Consider the following 25,009-nt stretch of genomic DNA (forward strand, 5'->3'; position numbering starts at 1 on the left):
CTCTCTAAATGGGTTTTGCTCTGGGCTGCAGGATGAAGCCGGAGAAAATGTGGAAATGGCACCTTCAGACTCAGACAAGAGAAATATAATTTCATGCAAATGTAGCGTTTAGTTTAGAAAATCAGGGTAATGTTTTTCTCTCCCAACCACTGTCTCTCGCACAACCTCTTTCCACTTTTTTTTTAATTTCACACTTCAATGCACAACTATAAATGATGACCAAAAATCTATCTCAGCAACATGCTATAGTTTTGAGTACAACTGAGGCCTTTTAGCAAAGAATAATATATATTTATTTTTCTCAGTGATGATAACTTTATGTCTTTAGTGAATGTACACTTTCGCCATGTCGCTTAAAATTCCTTTTGACATATAGGCCACTGAACTCAAATGACCCTGAACAGTCAAAAAAAATGAAAAGCAAACTATTCATATGTACAAAATTACACAATTAAATGTTACAAAACTAATTGTTGTGGATGTCACCAGGGGGTGAAGTAATAACTTATTTAAATTAATCCATTTAAGGTTGAATTAATGCCATATTTTTTGCTGTCAATTATGAACATGGCATCTGTAGACTAATTCAGATTTTTCTCAGTAATTTTGCTTAATTTCCAGATTCAATAATTGGCTCATCCTTACGTACTAGAGCATGTTTGCACATGCACACTAAAAACAGTGCGTTAAATCTCTTGACAAACTAAAAGAAGCAACTTAAATTTGTATGCATTATAAATAAAAGATATAGATTGTACTAAATGTCAACTTGCTTATTTTGCTCAAGATTAAGTCCAAATGTTATGCAAACAAGAAACTATGCTTTTAACCACGAGTTGAGAGCTGTCATTCCAACCACACAAATGTGCGATACTGTTTGCGAACGTTCATTCGAACTATGGTTTCGGGAAACACAGAATCATTGAAATATGCTGATAACGACGGAACTTCCGACCATGGTTGGCTAACGACGCTTTCGGGACTCTGTACAGGCCAGTCAAGTTCCCCCCCACCAAATTCGCTCATCCATGTCTTTATGGACCTTGCGTTGTGCACTGGTTCGCAGTCATGTTGGAACAGGAAGGGGCCATCCCCAAACTGTTCCCACAAATTTGACATTGCAATCTTGTCTTGGTGGACTGAAGCATTAATAATTTCTTTCACTGGAACTAAATGGCCAATCCCAACCCCTTAGTTCCAGTGAAAAACAAACCCAGTTCCAGTGGAAAACAAACCCACACTATAATCCCTCCTCCTCTAAACTTTACACCGCCAAACCCAGACTCGCCCATCCGATTGCCAGACAGAGAAGCGTGATTCTTCACTCCAGAGAACATGTTTCCACTTCTCTAGAGTCCAGTGGCGCACGCTTTACACCAGCGTTTCCCAACCGGGGTGCCGCGGCCCGTCTGACGTGAGCAGGGGTGCCATGTAAAAGGTGCCGGCATCCACTTGCACCGCGGTTCATCTCACATCTGATGACGCATCTTTAATATGGGTTGTAACTTGAAAATAATGCTTTATGTATGTTTCTGTCGATGGATACACGTACGGGCTCCTCAGTGATACACTACAGCAGCGATGACGAAAGAAAACGTGGGCAAAGCGATCTCTCTTTGTAAACTGCGTTCAATGCATTCGAGTGCTGCCGTATGTTCGAATATGACCATCATTTTCACCGTCATCACCCGCGTGTAGAGTCAGAAGACGCGAATGAGAACTTGCACGTGCTGTGAGAACATTTGTCTCTGTGCACTAATCCGAAAGCGCGCACATATTGAGTTATCTTTCAAGTTTTGCGTTTGAATGGACAAACTCTCACACAAATTATGTCAACATGTCCAATCTTGTTGAATATCCAAGCAGACATAGTCTGTATATGCTTTAAGTGAATGTTACACAGTCGAGAAAGACGATACATATCCGTGGGTTAGGTCTTAAAGGGGCAGTAGATAGAAAGGAAGAAAGATAAGGAAATCACTCACTGCTCTTTATTGAATAGCTTTTGCAAGTTTAATAAGGATTAATCTTTCATTTAAACAGTTACAATAGCAGTTTTTTTTTACACATTTGATTACTTGATTCAATTTCTCTAAGAATTAATGTAAGACCTACCTGAAAAACCTGAAAAGCACTGTTTACTTTATTAGTATCTTTGCTCAATAGTATTTATTTGTGCTGCTGCTTGTATTTAAGTTTTGTTCTTATTTTCTTTATTTTATTTGACAGTAGTTCTTTTTCCCCTGAACATAGCAAATGCTGAACCGTACTGAAACGTGAACCTAAAACCGTGATACAAACCGAACCATGAGCAACCTGTACCGTTACCCCCCCTATCATAACGTATGCAAAGGGGGTGCCACAAATTTTTTACAAAGGGTGCCATGACTGAAAAAAAAGGTTGGGAAACACTGCTTTACACCACTTTATTCGCAGCTTTGCATTGAACTTGGTGATGTAAGGCTTGGATACAGCTGCTCGGCCATGGAAACCCATTTCATGAAGAGCTTTACGTACTGTTCCTGAGCTAATCTGAATCCGCCAAGCTCCTGAGAGACCTATTCTTTCACAGATGTTTGTAGAAGCAGTCTGCATGCCTAGGTACTTGATTTTATACATATTTGGCTATGGAAGTGAATGGAACATTTAAATATAATAATTTGGAGGGGGTATATCCCAATACTTTTGGCAATATAGTGTATGTGTATATGCCATAACTTTAAATTATTATCGGACAGTAGTGGTTCTGCAGAATCAGTGTCAGCCTGTTCATTGCCTGCTCAACATTTGGTAGTATTATTGGTAGTATCAACTTTTGGAGTATTAAGACAGAGTATTTACACTATACTTTTACACTAATAGAAGTGTCCCCTTCAGGACCAGCCTGGGGATTAAAGGACCTCAGAACAAGAAATCCTCCTGTTGAGAGCTATAGATGTTCAGTACCTGAAGTATGGGATTTATAGCATTGTTAGCAGTGTGCTTATGTCTCTGGATCAATGTTCAGGCCTGAATATTTCATAAAGGCTGTCTTCAGGCTGCATTCTCAGAATAAGAGGAATTATAAACAGACTCATAAGACAATAACACAGAATAAGAGAATCAACAATCGCCCTTGTTATCTCATCATCAGCATCCTCCAAATAAAGGTACCATCATTTTACCATCAAATCCTGTACAACAAATGAGACGAACGATGAGCCTTTTTAACAATTTATAGTACATTAGCCTCTGTCAATCTGACTTAACTGTCATTCGGAGTTGTCATTTGTTTTCTGCCTTTTTGATTCCTGTCTTTTCCCGAAAGACTATGATCTTTTTATTTTGGGGAGATATCTTTCCTAGCTATTTATAAAAGTTTCTCATTTTAGGTAAGTGTACAATTAATGTATTTATATCTTCAAATAAAATAAACGAACAAGACTGTAATACTTGATTCTGATTGGCCAAACATGGCACTTTGTAGTTAAAAATGTTTGTATAATGATCTCTAAACTGTCCAACTGATTGTCGTCCCAACCAGTTTCCTTCATACTGTATGTCTCTTGTAGCACTTTGCGTTCTCTGCAGACAAAAAACTATAATTTGAACTGAAATCAGTCATTTCTGTTTCGTATTTATTACTTTGTATATAGGTTTATTTTATGAGAAATAACAGTGACTGTCCATTATCTTATTACTTATAATTCGTTTTTAAGTACCAAATCTGAGTGAAAACACTGAATGTGGCTTTCACAAAACTATGTTTTTGTTGCACATTTTACTGCAACATGACTGCTTGTTCTTCATCTTTTTTTAACTTTGGGACTAAGCTCCAAAAGACCTCAATAACCGTTCATAAGACTTGTAGATCCAGATAGGAGCTAAAACTGCACTAGTTTCCCATAATTTCCCATTAATCACATGAAAAAAAGTTGAATTTTCAGCAGCCATCACTCCAGTCTAGTGTATATACTGTATGTATATACACATATAAACACATACATACAAACGGCCCAGCTAAAAAAAGAAGTAAAATTTACTTAAAAGGGTACTTGAATCTGTATTTAAACTGGGCCATTAATGTAGTAGATATGTGAAATTATTTTTGAATTTGGTGCTTCTAGACTGAGAAACGACAATGTATTTAGAACAATGTACAATGTATGTTTCTACAATGTATGTAGAAAATTTATTTTTGTCTCATGGAGATGAAAGACAACAATTCCCAGAATGCTTCGCTGCCCTGTTAGGCCATTCCCAAAGCCACCTACTGGATTACTGTGTCTGAGTTGGAGAGACGACACTACAATTAAATACTGAATGTGTCTGTTCAATATAATGAGTGAGTCGCCGTGCGAGTGTCACACCACTAACGCTGCAGGAGTCAGATTACATTTACTATCATGAATGAGCTCTCGTGATGAGAGCTGAGGTAATAGCGACCACACTCGCGGCATATACATTCACAACACGTGTTGCGACAACAGTCTGGCGCGTTTTCAATTCATGCCTTTGGAAGCGTAACTTTCATAGAAATTAATTTTGAGAAGTTAAAACACTTACATTACTCAGCATAGCTCCGTTTATATGAATGCCTGCAGCTGCGAGCTGAGTTCTGAGTGTGATCTCCCATCCCCCATGTGCGGGTTAAAAACATGCGGAAATAGTTTCCTCTACTGGCTGCAGTCTTCAGCCAAAATCTTCTCTGATGACGCAAATATCGTCAATTTGCGTAATTGGATGAATTTTTCGAATTATTAAAATTCACAATATATAATTATTCTACTGATAAAAAGCCATATGCTAATTGCTGAAGTAACCCTTTCAGAAAAAGACAAATATTTAAGAGTCTAGGACTGGATCATTATTGGAGTGATTATGTTTCTAGCATGATATATGTTCAGCAACTGTTCTATTAACCTTATGCGTAGGAGTGCATGTGTGTAAATGTTTTCTTTACTGTCACAACTCTACTGTCACTAAACACAAATGTTTGAATGTTGGTGTACACATCAGACATCACACCCACGAACCGTTGGCTGAACGTCTGGTGCATATGGCACACTTATCTGGAAACACTTCAGGAGTTTCAAATGCGTCATCTGGCTGGTTGAATTCTACCGGATGTCCATGAGACATGTGTGTTGCGGTCTTTAACGGTCTGCCTGGAAACATCGTGTTTACAACTGTGACAATGAGCGCTTGACAGGATCAACTAAATGCTGGATTTTTAAAAGTATGTCAAGTTCGCGCTTCGATTGTTGCAGTAAACTTGCACAGCGTTCTTAAATGAATAATTTATAGACGCATTCCAGTCTGTTATTGCAAGGACATAAATACATTTTCTTGCCTCTAAACATGATGCGGAACAAGCAAACTATAATTGCGTTATATGTCAGTCAAATGTCTTCTTGGGTGTTCTTTGACCAATAAAAGCGTCAGACCTTCTGCCGTCAGACAAAAACAGATTTTACAATCTAAAAAGAGTACAGTTTATACGAAAAATACAATCATAGTATGTTTGAGGTTTTACTTGAGCTGAAAGAGCAGAATACAAGTAACTTGTAACACTTTACTAGAAGGTTCACTGTAACATTGAGCAGATGACTCAAACATATTACTGGTGATCACTTTAACAATCTGGCAGATTTTTGTCATCTTATACATTAGAGTCAATTAAACATAATTTGGTGATTAGTAAAATAGGGCCAGATTTACTAAACAGGGCAAATTAGGGTGAGCGCGCAATTCCATAAAAGCACAGATGGGAGTGGACAGTTCTGCTCGTGATCTAGTGGTGGGAAGTGTGGATCATTTTACTGACTCGGATCTTTGAATCTCATTCAGCAAAATGAACAAGTCATTTCATTTATTTAAGCACAATCTAATTAAAATGTTACATTTGTCAATACATTTATTACTTTAGGAATAAAAAATAAACTATAAGCTAATGCAGTCATGGCCATACTTTGAGAATAAAAATGATTAATTAATTGCTTAGCTTGTCTCACATTCCGATCCAAATCGTTCTTTCTTTAGTCACTTCACATTTAATCACATCTGTTCCCTAGAAAGATTAGTACATCTCTCGTGAATTCTGGTTTGAGCCGTAGTTCTGTCATCATGTGTGATCTGGGCCGTGATAGCCTCATATAATACATGCATCCAGAAACAGAAAAGATTAGTTCTCTCGAGTCTTCGAGAAGTTATAGTTAATCGTTCATCAAGTCCCAGCCCCATATAGGCAAGCCTATGCAGTCACCGGAAACAGAAGAGATTACCAACCCAGATTCTGACCAACCCAATGTGTCCAGGATTCATAGGACAATCAATTATTATAGGCCTACTAGCTATACTAGCTTAAAAAAAAAACAAAAAAAAAAAAAAACTACGCACTTGTTTGTGAGGATGGTTTTGAATGACCTGTTTGTGTAACCAACACGGCTGTCACATCATGTGACAAAAGAACGAGACTAGGACCGAAAACTTTTCTGTTTCCGGTACAGACTGCTTAGCCTTGTCTATGGGGCTGGGACTTGATGAACTCAACTCAAACTCAAACCCGGACTCGAAAGATGAACTAATCAATTCTGTTCCCTCTACAGAACATATGGGATGTTGCGCATGGGCGGTCAACACAATATTAACGAAATGTCTCTGATAAAACCCGTCGTTCTCGAGTCATATTAAAGAGTCATTCAAAATGAACAAATCGTTCATGAAGGACACGTCACTAGCGTGATCTACTGACGGCACGCAAACGAACACAGACGAACACAGACGCAGCCGGTACATTTCCATAATCACCAACGCAATCTACCAGTTACCGTCTGTTTTAAGACGTGCTTTTTGGGGCAGTAAATAATGGCGCAAACACCAGTAAATTTACGTGATTCATTTAAATACCCTCCTTTCATATATTTTGCGCCTGAAAGGGAAACTCCTTTGTCTGGCTATCACCAGACCAAGCTCAATTTAAAATTGAACATTGGTCTGGGGAGACTGCTCTGTATTTTCTACTGCACAAGAGGCGTGACCAACAAGCAATATTTAAACGACTCAGTATGCTATTGGATAGTCCTTCAACCAATCAAACCACAAGAGGCGTGATCAACGGGCAACGATCCATCGCTTCTCTATCCGTCATCGTGTTAAACCCACCAATAGCTCCTCAGGTGGATAAGCCAGTCTGTGATTGGTTCCCGCAAAAGTGTAACAGAAGCAGTAGAAATTGATGTACAGGTTTCCAGACAGAGTTGCAGCGCGAAATCAAATCAGGTAAAATTATCTGCGTGGGCAGATCAGGCTGATTTTAGAAACTCTTACAAGTGCATGTGCAATAAGGTCAGCAGCAAAAATAACTGCCCACGCCTTTTCAGAGCTAATTTGTCACTGCATGTCTTTAGTATCCTTTAGTATCCATATATTTAGTTAATCCTGACAGTAGTTTAATGGCAACAGAGGGTTTGTTAGTAAATCTGTTAGTAAATCTGGCCTATAGTGTCTAATTGATGAATATGACATCATGAAATATTTACTATATTTAAAAAAAAAGACATTTTTGATAAATACTTAAATATTATATTGAATTTCTACATATTTTTGCTATACCTGGATACAGATATATTTGAATTGTCGATTGAGACTAGGCTCTGGAAGGTAATTGCATCGAGGTCTTGAGTCAACGGGTGTATAATTTTACAATAGCACTAATGGTATCTTTGGATAAAGGCGCTATATAAATGCAGTCCATTTGTATAGCATAGGTTAAATGTTACAACCTTACCTCACTGACTTTAATTTCTCTATGTCATCAGCATTTTCATTTCACCTCTGCCTCAGAGGGCTATTAGATGAAGAAATGCAGCTTCAACTTCCTGTCTGGAGCTTAATGAGCGACGCTGATGAAGTGCTACTGGGTAGGATTATGCACTGAAAGAAGCTGATCCTCTTATTTATGTTTTAATAATTAAAAGGCCTTAATCATTTCAGACTTATTGTGATATTGACTGGAGGGATCACTTAGAAGCCAATAAGAGGTAGATGCAGAACAGCAGGTGAGTGCAGCTGCTGTGGATTGTTTTAGTGTAAATATACCACAGGATTATACATATTAACAGCAAGCCTTGGCTGAATTAAAAAGGTTTGGTAACTTCTGCTATAAGCACCCCATTATAAAAATAAAACACCTCACACACCTCGAGAAATCTGTTCCATATTTGTGCTGCGTCTAGATGGCTTTAAGGTGTTTTTTTTAATAATAAATAATATAATCAATCACACTAAATGTTACATTTCCCTGGTAAAAGTATTATATCACTCTATTAGCATGCTATATTTAATATAAGATACTGTATATTCTATACAGTCGGGTTCCTACACATTTTCCATTTAAAATTCCATACTTTTCCAGACTCAAATTTCCAATCTTTTTACCATTTTGCTAGTCCAAGACCATTTAAAACATAAACGGATCATAGCATTATTTTCAGCACTGCATTTGGCATATAGTAGTCATCTGTAAATATTTAGATGTTCCGTTTTTTTTTTTTTTTTTTTTTTGGTTTCGTTGAAGTGACAACATGCACTTAACATACAGACCAAAAATGCTTTATAACCTGCATATATTGGCCTCTGACACATCAGTTAGATAATGTAAATGTGGTTTGATGTTACATAATCATCAAACAGCAGTCTGATTTAGATGATCGTTTGCACCTTAAAGGGATACTTCACCGCTTTTTCATATTTAACTATGTTATTCCCTTAACTTAAACGAGTTGATACACACCTCTCTCGTCTTAGTGTGTGCTCTTAATCTCTCTGACGCGCGGTGAAGATCTGATAGCATTTAGCTTAGCCCACTAAGCCCAGTTCATTCACTATGGAACCAAACAGAGATCAAGTTAGACGCTACCAAACACCTCCATGTTTCCCCTATTTAAATACAGTAACACGAGTAGTTGAACGATCAAGTATGATGACAAAATAAAATGTGGCGCGTTTCTAATCGGATTAAAAAGCAGAACTATAATGTATGGCGGAATAGCACTTCTGAGAGTACTTCGGCTCGGCGCAGTAAAAAGTCCCGGCCGAAACATCTTTCCTCACATCTCCCTATTGCTAGAAATGAGAGAGTGAGGGGGAGGTGTGAGGAAAGATGTTTCTGCTGGGACTTTTTACTGCGCCGAGCCGAAGTACTCTCAGAAGTGCTATTCCGCCATACATTATAGTTCTCCTTTTTAATCCGATTAGAAACGCGCCACGTTTTATTTTGTCGCCATACTTGATCGTTCAACTACTCGTGTAACTGTATTTAAATAGGGGAAACGTGGAGGTTTTTGGTACTTCTAACTTGATCTCTGTTTGGTACCATAGTGAATGAACTGGGCTTAGTGGGCTAAGCTAAATGCTATCAGATCGTCACTGCCCGTCAGAGAGATTAAGAGCACACAATGAGACGAGAGAGGTCTGTATCAACTCGTTTAAGTTAAGGGAATAACATAGTTAAATATAAAAAGGCAGTGAAGTATCCCTTTAAAGGGTTAATTCACCCAAAAATTGAAAATTATTTTAATAATTACTTACCCTAATTTCGTTCGACACCCATAAGACCTCCGTTCATCTTTGGAACACAGTTTAAGATATTTTATATTTAGACCGAGAGCTTTCTGTTCTTCCATTGAATCTGTCCCTTTCCAGAAAGGGAATACAAGTATCATCAAAGTAGTCCATATGTGACATCAGTTAGTTATTTAGAATCTCTTGAAGCATCGAAAATACATTTTGGTCCAAAAATAACAAAAACTATAGGAGACTTTATTCAGCATTTCTTTTCTTCCGTGTTTGTTTTAAATACGTGGACAAAGATTTGAACGGTTATGAATCAGCGGATTGGTTCATAATTCGGATCGTGTGTCAAACTGCCAAATTGCTGAAGTCACGTCCCTTTGGCGATTCAAATTCTGAATCGATTCACTCATTTATAATCGTTCAAATCTTTATTCAAGGATTGAAAACAAACACGGAAGAGAAGACAATGCGGGAGGAATAGTTTTTGTTGTTTTTGGACTAAAAAATATATTTCCGATACTTCAAGAGATTCTAATTAACTAACTGATGTCACATATGGACTACTTTGATGATGTTTTTATTCCCTTTCTGAAAAGGGACAGTATACCGTACATACATTCGATGGAAGAACAGAAAGCTCTCAGGCTAAATATAATATATCTTAAACTGTGCTTCGAAAATTAACAGAGGTCTTATGGGTGTGGAACGACATTAGGTTGAGTCATTAAAGGTGCCATGTGTAAAAATTGAGGTAAAAATATCAAAAAAATGACCTACACGCATCAAAAGAATGAGAAGAAATAAGGTTGATGATGTCATTAAAAAAATGTCAAGTTATAGTGCTGCAGAGATATCAACCTTAACCAGCAGTAGCATTACTAGCCTCGGCCCGACAGGTATCGTAATGCCAGTCTCGGCCATGGGAGGCGGTATGCGGGCAACATAACCACCAGCCAACCTGGCGTACTTGAACCTGATGTCAATCGTGTGGAAAGTACAGCCCACTACTTCATTTCAGTTCAGGGAAGAGAGTGGACGGATGGCCGAAGCCCTTGGCCCCTTAAATGTATCTGATATGATAAAAATAGCTTTTTACCCGACCGGAAAAAGCGGAAGTGCGGGCGTCCCCTCATAATAAAAGTCCCGGTACTCGCGAGCCGTTTAGAATAGGCGCCCTCCAGTGGACAAAAATTTGCATAGTGCACCTTTAATAACATGAATTAAATTTTTGGGTGAACTAAACATTTAATCTTGATTTATACTTCTGCGTCGAGTGTACTCCGTAGCTACGTGATAGGCTGTGTGCAGCATGTGTAGCCTTTGACATATCCTGACATGTACCTCTCCAAAAATGTAACAATGCATCGATTATACACAGACCGCAAGTGTGATTGGTCTGCCAGAACCCCTCCCTAAGGGGTGCACATGCTCCCTCTGCATGTGTAACTGCACGTCAGCGCGTACAAGAACGCAGAAGTATAAATGAAAATCAACACGTAGCCCCCAGCGAAGTATAAATCAGCCTTTACTCTTTTGCTGGTTTAAGAGGCATTTGAGTAAACATTCTCTTAGTGAAGTTCAAAAGATACTCGCTAATGGTAAAGACACAGTTTTGCATAATGAAAATGTGTGCCTTGAATTGATTCAGTCGTGTTTGACAATAACTAAAGGATCACTTAACTCTAAAAAACATTCTGTTCTTGAATGATACATTTATTTTTAGAAAACTGAATAGGGCAGTAATCTGGAAACACAACAATTTTTCCATACTTATCCAGCCCAACTATAATAATATTTGCACACATACAATACCATTACATATTTGTATTACAATTATTATTGTTTAATGTAATTTTATTCAGCATTGAACTTGGGTTCCACCCGGGCTGTGGGACCTAATTAGCATAATAACAAATAATTTGTTTCTACAGATTAAATTGAGCAGCGCGTTAAAACCACAAGTGCTCAGGGTCATTTATGGTAATGTTCTTTTGGATCTATATCTATATTGATCTATATCTCTAATATATTTATCTATAGCCCAAAGCACTTCGTTCAAGCTCTTTCTACTCTGTGCACGTTGCTTCTATCTTTCGCTAAAAGCGTAAAGCACCACATGAAGAGCTGCGGATGACACGGTTATTTTAACAACAGTAGCAGAAACAAAATTCTGCTAAAACACTGCAGAAAACGACAATGCAGCTAATACAGTTATTATCTGTTGAGGGTTTGATTATTAGATTGTGTACATTGTTTGTTTTTAGTAGTTTATTGCTTGGAGCAACATATAACAATGTTCTATACTTTTCTTAAGAGGTAAACCCAGCTCCCCAGTATGTTTTCTCAGTCCCAAGGCCTTCTATGTGCCATACACAAAGGCACATTGAAGGCATATGTAAATAATAATAAATAAATAATGATAATAGCTTGATTAAACATGCGATCTTACCTATTTATATTCATAGCCAGATAAATAAGAACTGTCTATGGTAAATTTTGGTAAAAAATCTTAGACATCAGTGCTTTGGCTCTAAGGGCCCAAGAATTTAGAGTGTTTAGGATTTTTGTTTCTTTTACATAAGTATCACGGCAGCCCCAATGGAAATGTATAAGTGCTGTCTGGACCTCTGCTGGAAAGGAAATATAGAGAACGGACCTCTTTGACTTTTAAATTAAATATCCCTGTTATATAGAAAACAGTTGAATGATAATGTATGGTGTGTGTACTAAATATGCATTGCACTGTTTCTATTTCATAGATTTTTTTTGCTTAATATTTCTAGAAACAGTGAGAGTGGAGACATGAAAAGATAGGGAGTAGAGTGGCGGGAGGGATAGTTAGATCGGAAAATGTCACGAGCCAGATTCAAATTTGGGTCGTCTGCACAAAAATACCAATGCATGTGCTCCACCCTCAAGGTCACTTCTCTGACATCCAATTCACATTTTTTCATAGTTATGTCTGGCTCTATCACATTATTTGGATGCCAGTTCTATTTACACAGAGTGCAATATTTTTTTATTTAGGAATGTAGGCTATACCCTTTGTAGGAATTAATATTCCACAGGATTCATTGCTCAAGAACCGATGGGATGGGCCATATTCTGGTTTGTTTTTTGGTGCCAAAACTTCCTATAATGGGTAGCCATTTAATGCATAGACAAAAACAAAGAAAAACGAGTCATGAAAGAGCACAAACTAAGTTTGGAGAGGTTTAGATGAGACAAGGCGGCTCTATGGGAGTAGCACTTACCACCTGACCATTTTGAGGGTTCTTGTGGGCATACGGAGGACCACGAATATGATTCCACATCTGACCTGAGGTCATGGCAAACACCACACACTGTGGAAAAGAGAAAGAGAGGGAGAGTGAGATTGCAAGTGTATTAGGTGAGTGATATGGTGATAAGAGAATGACAAACAGAAAGAGTGAACGATAAAGATTGATTACACTGTTGCAGTCCAAAAAAAAAAAAAAACTTTCTTGAAACTGCCCTTATAATCAATATGGTGGATAACAAACTTTATCCATCAAAGCAGTAAAGGTCAGCCACTTTCAGACTTTGGGGAATAAATATTGAAAGGCCAAGTTCTACAATTTACACACAACACAACACTTTAAATCAAACTTTTATGCAAGACACAGCACATCATTTTGGCCTCAGGTGGTAAGACGCACATTGACTCTCTGCATTCTCCCCTTGAGCTGTTGTCTTCTGTTTTTATTGCATCATCGTGGGTTTAGATACAATAAATTGGCCTATTTTATGGCTTAAAAAGTCTATAAATAATTTTAATCTAGGTTTACTTCATGGTCAGCTGGTTTTATTTTATTAAAGGACCTTATAAAGCAATAGCAAAAATGTTGAAGTTGTTGAAGTATAGTTCAACAGTTCTAGAGCCAGAGAGAGATGACCATTTCACTGCTGCCGAGATAGGCATTGTTGTTTGATTTGGACAATTGTCAACTGAAAGCATGGCTCCAGCAGTTTAACTTAAATTAGGGCTAAATAATGAACATTGTGTACCAGTGCAGCCATGGCCCAGCCAGTCTTGTTGTAGATGAACTCCAAGTTGTTTCTGCGCAGGTAGAGGAGCCCACCGACCAGGGACACCAGCAGAGCCAGAGCGATCGTACCCGAGTAGTTGGGTGGCCGGAACACCCGAATCTATGTTTGATAAGTTACATAGAAATAAAAATGTTAATACGTATTAATTAATTACACAATTATATCATCATTTTTACAATTCCAATATGGTTTAAAACAAATTAATAAAACAAAAGAGAGAGAGAGAGAGAGAGAGAGAGAGAGAGAGAGAGAGAGAGAGAGAGAGAGAGAGAGAGAGACAGACAGACAGACAGACAGACAGACAGACAGACAGACAGACAGACAGACAGACAGACAGACAGACAGACAGACAGACAGACAGACAGACAGACAGACAGACAGATAGATAGATAGATAGATAGATAGATAGATAGATAGATAGATAGATAGATAGATAGATAGATAGATAGATAGATAGATAGATAGATAGATAGATAGATAGATAGATAGATAGATAGATAGATAGATAGATAGATAGACACAAGTCTGTAAAAGTAGGTCTTAAAACATGAAAAGAAGGTTACAGTTTTCCGACATCTGTCCTGTTATATCTCTTCAAAAGTAAAAATAAAGAAATATTAATGAACCTCACTCCACTTTCAACATGAAAAATTAAAACTTTTTGAATTTATAGAGAAATGTATAGAGAAATAAATGAACAAGGCTCAGAGGTCAGGGTCGCTGAAAAAACCTGAAGGAAATTAAAGCCTGCGTTCAATTGTTAAAGCGCTGCAATCTCAAGCACAAGATTGGAACCATCGTAGATGAAAACAGTCATTGACGGCTTGAAAATCTTGAAAAAATATGCCTTTTTTTTTAATGGCAGTTTTTAAATGGCTTTCAACAACTTGATTTTGTATATGTATATGGTCTGAATAACTTACTTTCAAATAAAGCCTTTCCTGAGGAGGAAACTTTATTCAAAACCCCTGCATGTGAAGTCACTAACTGTCAGCAGCGAGGCAATTGCCTCAGATTTCAGACACAGCCATTGTCTACTCAATGCATTCATTCCTGAAAAGGTTGACGATCCCTCCCTTCTGCACTCTTTTCTTCGCCTTAGGCCAAAAGTAGACCCAGAGGGCTAGTAAGTCTAAGACGCATCGGACGCTCAGGATGCTCTATTTATGAGTGTTGTGATGTGAGACCCAAAGGGCTGTAAACACGTTTAGTGCCTGTCGTTCAAGGTCTTAATGTTTCCCTTCAAAACGTGTACTACAGCCTCTGCTGCTGCCTCCAAATCAGATCCGATTAATCTAGGATAAAAATGGCTGACTTCATCTATAATTCTGTCTACTCCAGGGGGTGGACGAGCAATGATCAAATGCGCACAGATAGGCCGAAAAAGACCAATAGCTAATTTAGTTATACAATAAAATAATACAATTAAATATAATAAAATCAAAAAATTTAGTAAACAGTAATACAATATACACACACACACACACACACACACACACACACACACACACACACACACACACACACACACACACACACACACACACACACACACACACACACACACACACACACACACACACACACACACACACACACACACACACACACACACACACAGCATTCTTTCTACTTTTTCTGAATTTTGAATGAATGAAATGAATGAAATAAATAAAAAACAATAAAAATACAATACAATAAAAAGTTATGGTAATTTAGTAAACAGTTATCAAACAATAAAAAAATACATTATAATTCGCTACTCTATTTTTTCTGACTTTTGAATGAATGATAAAATAATAAAATAAAATAATATAATAATACAATTATGAATAAAAAGTTATGGTAATTAAGTAAACAGTAATACAATAAAATAATACAATTAAATATAATAAAATAAAAAATATGGTAATTTAGTAAACAGTAATAAAATAGAATACAATTTTTTGCATTCTTTCTACTTTTTCTGAATTTTGAATGAATGAAATGAAATAAAATACAATACAATCTAAAATAAAATAAAAAAATGATGGTAATTTAGTAAACAGTTATAAAACAATAACAATAATAATAATAATAATAATAATAAAAAACAACATAATTCGCTACTCTATTTTTTCTGACTTTTGAATGAATGATAAAATAAAATAACAAAAAATAAAATAACAAAAAATAAAAAGTTATGGTACAAAAAAAAAAAGTACTTTTGATGTATACATTATGTTTGTATTCTACTTTTTCCTGACTTTTGATTAAATGAAATGAATAATAAAATAAAATATAAAATAAAATACAATATAATATAATACAAATAGTTTTGAGTTATAAAATAGAATAAAATTAAATGAATACTTTTGATGGATACATTATAATTGCACTCTCTCTACTTAACAATAATAACTTTAACTGTATTGTCCCCAAAGGGGAAATAACTTTGTTTGTACTTGTTCTGACTTTGGAATTAATTAAATTAATTATAAAAGGAATAAAGCCCATTCTATTCTATTTTTTAAAAAGGTTTTTCCTTTAGCCAGGGTACAACTTTACAGTTCACAAAGTTCTTCTGTGCCTCTACAGAAATGTGAATTGGAGATGAATCAAAGATAATGAGTTCAACTGCATGTAGGGAAGAGCGTTGAAGACATATGACCTTGGCTGCAATCTACACAGCGCTTCTTAATCAGTGCACTCCATTGGAGGAAAATCTGCTTTAAAAAAAAAGTAGCTTTTCATCAACTCTGACATAACTCAGCCCTTCCCTAAAGGTGAAATATAACTTAAGTGACTTATTCAAAAGTATTAAAGCTGAAACCGAGGTAGAGTCTTAATAAGGCAGCTGAATTAGTGCCAGTGCTCCAAGGCAGTCGTCTGTAAACGCATTAAGGTGCCGGTGATATTTTTCAAAGAGAGCTTCTCTGGAGGGAAAATCTATGTTAACATGATGGGGAAATCAGATGTTATCTGTCTCCATTTCCTGGAGACCCCATATCTGGATCTGCTTTCCCATGAAAGCTCTGCTCGGTTCTACTTCGTAAGCTTCGTGAATCCCTCAGTTTGCACATTCCCTCAATGATCCGATTGTTTTATTTTTTTTAATTCTGATGAAAAAAAACCTGCTTGATTTACCAAGGAAGCAGGAAGGAGTTCACTATTCTAGACGGATAAACCAAAGCAAGGATTACAGAAGCCTGTACTGTAATCGTTGAACATACAGAAGAAATCATTTCATCAAATGAGTGTTTTTTTTCTTCTTCTTTGTCCTCAAGCAGTCTTGTATGTCAGACACATAATTATACTTTCAAGCTTTTGGCACCAGTTATACAAGCACTATGTTATGTATAAAAAATATGTGCTAACGTGTCTTGAAAGATCAAAAAGAGGTTGCATTTTTAAGCGAGGGGAGCAAAGATGATACTTATCACTTCCAAAATGTGTATTGAGATTTACTATAGTAATAGTATTTAAAAATAAATAAAAAATACAGTATTACAATTACAAAATAACAGTTTTTTATTTTAATTTATTTAAAAATGTAATACATTTCCGTGATGGCAAAGCTCCAGTCTTCAGAATCAAATGATCTAATAACTTTACATTCTAATACGCTGATTTTATGTACAATTATTATCGATGTGGAAAACGGCTGTGCTGATAAATTTTTCCAGAAAGAAAGTTCAAAGAACAGAATTTATTTGAAATAGAAATGTGTAACCTTATACATTTTGACCAATTTGATGCATCTTTGCTGAATAAAAGTATATTTCTTATAAAAAATAAAATAATAATGGCAGTGCAGTATATGGTTTTTGCATGACTTTAGACATACAGTACCTGCACATCAGTACGGTCTGCGATCCACTTGGCCAGCTGCTCCGAGGCAAAGCCAATCCGCTGAAGGTCAAAGGTGTCTGCCCTCTTTGGCTTCCCTTTGGCTGGGAAATGCATGAAGGTTGGCGCAGAGTTCATGTTCAGCTGGAAAGGAGAAGAGAGAAGAGGAAGAAAAGGCAAGACATATGAGAGAGAAGAGGAGAGGAAGGATGGGAAGGGGAGGGGTGGCGAGGGGGATGATGGATTGAAAAGAAACAAGAGTACAAAAACATTAATATCTGCTATTAAATCAATAAAGCAGCAGGAACAGTGTGATGTGTATTAGAGCGATTTCTTTTAATAAGGAAACCGGAGCAATTGAAGAGCCTCCAGAGGGAGGTAAATTACCCACTACAAGAATGAAGGGCCAGAGAGAGAGCAACAGGATGAAATAATAAAATGATCGTTTTAGCAGATGGTTCACCCAAATTTTCGAAAGTGTCATTTTTTTGACCAAATGCTGTTCCAGCTAAGGATGTGCAAATGTACTGAAGTACTCTGAAGCGACAGCAGTCATCGATCATAAGAAAGCAAAAAAAAAAATGTTTCACTTTTTGTGTGTGTGTGTGTGATAACTCGCAGTCCGAAATTATCAGCACTTTCAGCCTGGTCTCATTGTTAATACGTAGGTATTAATACGCTACTTTCAAAGACACAAATGCACTTTTTGTATGTTTGGAAAGATGCTAAAACGTACAATATAGATGTAGGCCTATAGGCAAAATTTAAATTTAGCCTTATTATGTATGTACAGCTACAAAATATTATATATTTACAAATCTTTAATATCATAAAGATATCTGTATAATTTCCCTTTTACCATTTTATGGATACATAACATTTATTTTATTTATTTTTCCTTTAACCCTATTCCCATACCCCATTCCTTAATCCTACTCCCTTAATTTATACCCATAACAATTTCTGAAAAATACATATGGTTTTGAAGAAAATCATAACATATGCAAGTGACGCAAGTGCCATAACGTACAGAAGCTTTGGTAACAAAACCAACGGTTCAATAACAAAAATATATGAAAGTGACAGGAGCAACGCTATGCATTTCGCCATCTTCACGCTGGCTGTTGTTACTAAGCAACCGGGTAAACAGCTGCTGCTTTGATGATCCAAACAAACCCCGGTTCGGAACTAAATAATATAATATGAACACAGTCCAGCGGGGGAGGGGGGAGCAAATTCAGTCCAGGCCATCGAACCAAGTGTGAAAGCGCCCTAAAACAGCATGTTAAAAAAGAGACAGGGCATTCAACATTTTTTTTTTTTTTTTTGAAGGTAGTTATTGCCCTCTGGTGGCAGTAAAAAAAGAAAAACGGATGTAATGCCCTGTTATGACCACTAGGTTCCCTTATAACTCTATATAAAGTGGCTTATAATTCTTTAGTGTTTTTAGACATACATTTTTTTTTTTTATTAAGTTGTGGATTTGGAATTATACTTAGACATTCTCAAAGACTACTTTTTGTCAAGGTTTAGATAAAAAAAAAAAAAAAAAATTGAATGTCTGTTTTTGCATTCATTTTACTACATTCAATCGACTGCACATACCTGAGCACAGAGAACATTTTGAACATATCAAAATTCAATAAAAATGTAACAAAAATGAACAGGTATGTTTTATAATAATAGACCTGATTTTTGACCGAAGAGATTTAAGATTGTGGCCAAAACTGGTACTGCAATCTCTTTCAAATGACTATAAAGCGGTGTTTCCCCTCTCCCCCTCCTCCCTGACTCGAGGTTGCCAGATAGTCTGCAGGATCCAGCAGGAACGTTTGTAGCTGCAGCTGTGGTAACTAGAGCAGATCTGGCAACCCGGATGCAGAAACACTACTGACTTCGTGATTGGTAGATCGGTGGAGGGCGGAGCTTCAGGCCAAAACACAACATGTCAACATCAACATCAGTTGAGGGCTGCAACAACAACTTTTAAATGACTATATCCTGGCCGAACTACTGTTGTCAGTGATATAAGTATTTGAAATTAACATGATTTCTTAATGTCTAGTGACATATCAGGGTCATTTTATGATTAATTGAAATACATTTCTTACATACAGTTCCTTTAAGTGGATGAGTAAACTATCTTTAATAAATGCGACTGAAAACATGTCATTGATATGACAACTGAATACATTAGTCACATTTATGACACACATTTATGTAAATTTGTACGTAAGTAAAGTTGTTCCGAGTCTTTAAACAGGATGTGTTCTTTCTGGACTGAGTGCAACACGTTGGAACACAATGGAGGATGTCGTGATATGCGTTTTTTCTTTTCTTTTAACGTGGCACACAGCCTAAAAATAACACCCACATGGGGTTTGAGATGTACAAAGAGGCACTTTTTGTACGAAAGTATAAAATGACCTAAAATTCCCATCTCTTGTTCCAACCTTGCGTTTTTTTCTCCTTCTGAGCTACACAAAAGGAAATGTCCGTTCTAAGATGGCTCCGTTACATAAAAAAAAAAAAAAAAAGTGAATAGAAATTTAGAATGGCAAGCTCCAAAAAGGACAAAAAGCAGCATGAAACTATCAAAAAAGTGATACATAGTCTTGTGTGCTATTTTATACATTTTCTATAGCCCCATGGTCAAACCATTTTCATTCTAACTGTGATCAATAAAATTTAATTTTGCAATATGGCTTTAGTTTTTGTCTCTCACACTAAGCTATTACATGGGCTTAGAAATAATCTGCATGAGTCATATGGATGGCTTTTCACCCTGTTTGGAGCTTAACAGTAAACTACTGGTCAAATATCTAAAATAATTAAAAACATTTTAAAACTATGTTTTTTTTAAAGAAGTTATTTTAAAATAAAGTGAAGGTAAAGGATGTTCAGCAGCCATTACTCCAGTCACCAAGTCTTCCTTCAGAATTCATTCTAACATGCAGATTTGGTGCTCAGAAACATTTTACTTATATTGAAAAAAGTTTTGGTTGCGGAAAATAGGAATGAGTCATGGGTTAAGAAGGCATATAGTGCATGAGTCACATATATATGTGCTTTCTGGAGCTTTGCAATGTCATCATCGATCTTCATTGTAAGGAAAACTGCAACTGGACATTCTTCCCCTCTAATATCTTATTTTATGTTTCACAGAAGACAGAAAAAAAAAAAAAATAGGTCAAAATGAAATGGCACTGAATTACATATTTTATCCTTCGCACTAAAGAACACAGAAGAAATTTACCTAAGTGATATTCATGTAATTACATATAATTTCGATCACGGGGAGCAATCGTGTAATCGTCTCTTAAAAACACTGGGGAATGTTATTAACCAGCACCTCTAACACACATCTGTTTATTAGCATACTAATGGATTGACTAATACTGCTGTCCCCATGCTCTGGATGAAACACATCAAATCAACATTAACCCACATGTCCTCCAAGAAATGGGCTTGGTGCGGGTGAACAGAAGCCATTGCAGTTTTCCAGAATGCTTAGGCTGTAGCACACTAGATTTTAGCACAGCAAAATTATTTCATTACCCCAGAATGAATATGGGTAAATGGCTGAATTACACCAAAAAACAAATTATATTAAGTTTAAAATAAAAGTATCACTTATTTCTGTTTCTTCACGAAGCTTAGATTATTTTATTTTCAAAACATTCTTTTAAACTGGCAAAATCATATAAAAATTGTAACTATACAAATTCCTCTTTCAAATATTCAAATAAAATAAAGTGCGTTTAAAAAGTTTGTAAGCATATGAAATAGGGGTATAACAATATTTTGTCTCACAATACAGTATACAAAAATGCTAATAGTGAAAATCGGTATTGTGTACAGTCCCCCAAAAATAAAAACTGTAGTGTGAGTGATAAAAAATCAAGTCCACAGAGGGTTACTTTCAGTACTACATTAAACTAGTGTATGTGTATATATCAATCAATCAATCAATCAATCAATCAATCAATCAATCAATCAATCAATCAATCAATCAATCAATCAATCAATCAATCAATCAATCAATCAATCAATCAATCAATCAATCAATCAATCAATCAATCAATCAATCAACTTTATTTATATAGCGCTTTTACAATCACGATTGTGTCAAAGCAGTTTCACAGTGTCAAACAGGATAATATTGCAACAAAATTAGATTTGGCTGTACAGTCGTACTGGAGAAAACAGTGGTGTTATCAGCTTATTTTAATTTATCATATAGCAAAAATGTTGGCGTATTTTTTTGGGCAATTATATATTATATATATTATATATATATATATATATATATATATATATATATATATATATATATATATATATATATATATATATATATATATATATATATATATATATATATATATATATATATATAAAATGTATAATAATGCAATGGGGGATATTTGTTGGTCCAGATATGTCATTACCAGTAAAAATTGGTCTGAATTATTTTAAATATATCTAGTCAGTGACAAGCATATTCGTCTAAAATAATATGCTAAATATGCTAAATTAATATAAATAAAAATATCCATGATTCTGAAGCTGAAACTGCAAAATAAGTCCCAGCCTATTCATTTCCACCCCCAATGAAACACCAAATTTAGCATTTTACCAAAAATATCGTATCATGGAGGTCAGTATCGTGATATGCTTTGAATCATGACATGAGGGTATCGTTTACACCCCTAATATGAAAGCAAGTCAATTATCAAAATATTGTTTGACCATCCCATAATACATCAATAACTAGAGGTGGGTGATATACCGGTAGACACGATTAACTGTTAGAAATGTGTCAACCGCTAGAGATTTTAGACTGTGTTCTCTATTGTGTTACGCTCACGTCTGCGCAGTCAGTCATGAAAGCTGATTGTTTGCATGCGTTAAGCACTGAAGTGCAATTACCAGCGAAAAACAACTCATTTCAGAAGTTTCTCAGTGTTGTCTAAGAGACTCGCAACAAGCAGCTTTGGCTTGAACGGTTAAATACAAAAAGTGACCATATATTTGCAAGCAAGCAGAGTTTACTTGTCTTATGATTCTTGACTGAATCACTTTTGCAACTTTAATAATAAATGTATGTAATATATACACAGTAAAAGCGAGGCATTGTTTTTTTTATAACTCCACTAAACTGCACTAAATACTGGAACTTTCAATTGTGTAACAGCATTAAGGGATTAGTTCACTTCCTAAAAGAACATTTCCGGATCATTAACTCATGAAAATCTTGGATAAGGTTAGGATGTCTTTCTTCAGTTGAAAAGAAATTATGTTTTTTAAAGAAAAACATCCCAGGATGTAACGGTTTTCGATAGCAACCAACGGGTTGAAGGTCCAAATCAATGCAGGTTCGATGGCTCGGCACAATCCCATCTGAGGAATAGGGTCTTATCTAGTGAAATCATCGGTCATTTTAAACAACAAAACAAAAACCTGTATATACATTTTAATCTCAAATGCACGACTTAGGTGTTCTGCTTTTGCATGATGTATGACGCCATCATGTCGGAAAGGTCACGCGGAAGTACCGGCCAAGTGTTAAAACGAACGTGCAAAGACTAAATCAAACGGCCTTTACAAAATAAAGCTAAAGCAACAATTTTAAACATATTTTTTGGACAATTTTAAAGTTGGAGGAGAAGTTTTACAGCACTGGGATGTGGTACTTCCACCAACATCACGCTTGACCTTTCCGACATGATGACGTCATACGCCGTGAGGAAGAACAACACCGAAGCTGTGCATTTGAGGTTAAAAAGTATTTCAATTTTATGTTTTTTTCAGCCAGATAAGACTATATATTCCTCATTTGGGATTGTGCCATGCCCTCTGAAGCCCTTCGAAACTGCATCGAGTTGAACCATCAACCCGTTGGTTGCCATTAATAACCATTATGTGGAGAAAAATCCTGAAATGTTTTCCTCAAAATACATGAAAATCTTGGATGAGATGAGGGTAAATTATCAAGAAGTTTCCAAGATCATTTTAAACATCCTTTAACAGTTAAAGCTGCAGTCCGTAACTTTTTGCACTCTAGTGGTTAATAAACAGAACTGCATGCATCTTGCGGAAGAACATTGCAGCCGGAGCTACTTCTCTCTGTTTATGTCTGGCGGCTCACGCAGGGACTGTGCTCCTCCGCAGCGGTCCCTATCTGGCATGGTCTGAAATAGTCCCAATATAAATACTTATTATAAGTGTACCATAATGATTCAGCGTAAGACAAAAACACGGTTTGGAAAATGGATTCATGTTGTACATTCTCATTATATAATTTTTGTAAATCTTTAACACAAAAAAGTTACGGACAGCAGCTGTAATGCATTTTTTTTACAGCCACTTACAGTTACAATACCAGCCACTCTTACACATGTGAAAACCTCAACAGCACACTAGTGCTGAGAGATATTTTATCTTATAACTGTAACCCAAAATCCCAAATCTTAGATTCATGATAATACCAAACAAAGCATAATAAGCTAAGTTATAATCTAAGAAAACAGAAAGCTCATTTGAGTCTTGTCCACTAGACTCCCTGAGGCCTTGATGTCTTTATGAGCAGGAGCAATTTGTTTTACTCGAATGCATGATGTTTTGATGAACCCAAATAAGAGCAACTCCACTGAGGAAACAACAGCAAACAGATGTCAGTAGTGCTAATCTAATTGATGACTATTACCCTAGATACAGCTGTGCAGGCATCTATATGTGCAAGAACACATCCGTTTTTGATAAAGCTTCTTTCACAAACTCACTCTCCTTAGTGTGCAAATTGCAGTAGAATAGCTACGTATCAGCGTGTGTTAAATTAATGTGCATGTTCTGTGTCATAAAGATTTTCTTCTCTATAATTTGCTTCTGAGAAGTGTGACATTTCATTACATGGAAAATAGACGGGGAGCTATTTTCCATTTGATTGTTCTTGCAGCTTTTTAAAATGTAATTCCTGAAGTTGTCAGGCTCAGACAAATTAGACGTTGAGACAATTTGAGCATGCTTGTGGAAGATCAGATCCATGTGTAGCCAGAAGAAGGGAACAAAGAGTAAATGTGGTCTGGAAACGCTTGTCTTATCTGAGCTTGGTTTAATTTTATTTACATTATATACATATTTTGCAGGGTTATTAGTATATTAATACCACAAACAAAGTCATCACATCTTTTGACCACTGATTCCATTAGGGCTGAGATATTAATTTGAACGATTATGAAATTAAGATAATGAATAAAATGATATAAAACGACTATTGTGCTGCTGCCGCATTCCATCCAGCGCACCTCTCTTTCTGGACGTGTTTGATATTAAACAGTTCATAACTCTTCCCCCGCCATCGTAAAAAAAAGAAGAAGTAGCCAGCCACTGCCAGGGTTTTTTGCCACAATTTTCACAACATTTTTATATTCCATAAAATATTTTGTTTTATGATCTAAGCATGCAATATATCAAAATAAAGAGCTGACCCTCTTCTTAAAAACAAAAAACCCCAAAACCAAACGTTTTATTCTAGTTTAATGCATTTCATTTT

The 25,009-nt window shown here is 36.1% G+C and overlaps 1 protein-coding gene across 1 annotated transcript in view; it reads right to left on the minus strand.

Moving 5' to 3' along the window:
• Positions 1-25,009, minus strand: part of tusc3 (tumor suppressor candidate 3) — a 133,498-nt gene that overhangs the window by 57,773 nt on the left and 50,716 nt on the right. The window contains exons 4-6 of the mRNA XM_067441926.1: positions 17,458-17,598; positions 13,585-13,725; positions 12,810-12,899 (exon numbers count right to left, since the gene is read on the minus strand). Coding sequence (XP_067298027.1) covers positions 12,810-12,899; positions 13,585-13,725; positions 17,458-17,598 — 372 coding nt within the window. The remainder of the gene's footprint in view (positions 1-12,809; positions 12,900-13,584; positions 13,726-17,457; positions 17,599-25,009) is intronic.

This window comes from Pseudorasbora parva, chromosome 4 (genome assembly GCF_024679245.1).
Source record: "Pseudorasbora parva isolate DD20220531a chromosome 4, ASM2467924v1, whole genome shotgun sequence".
NCBI classification, from domain to species: domain Eukaryota; kingdom Metazoa; phylum Chordata; class Actinopteri; order Cypriniformes; family Gobionidae; genus Pseudorasbora; species Pseudorasbora parva.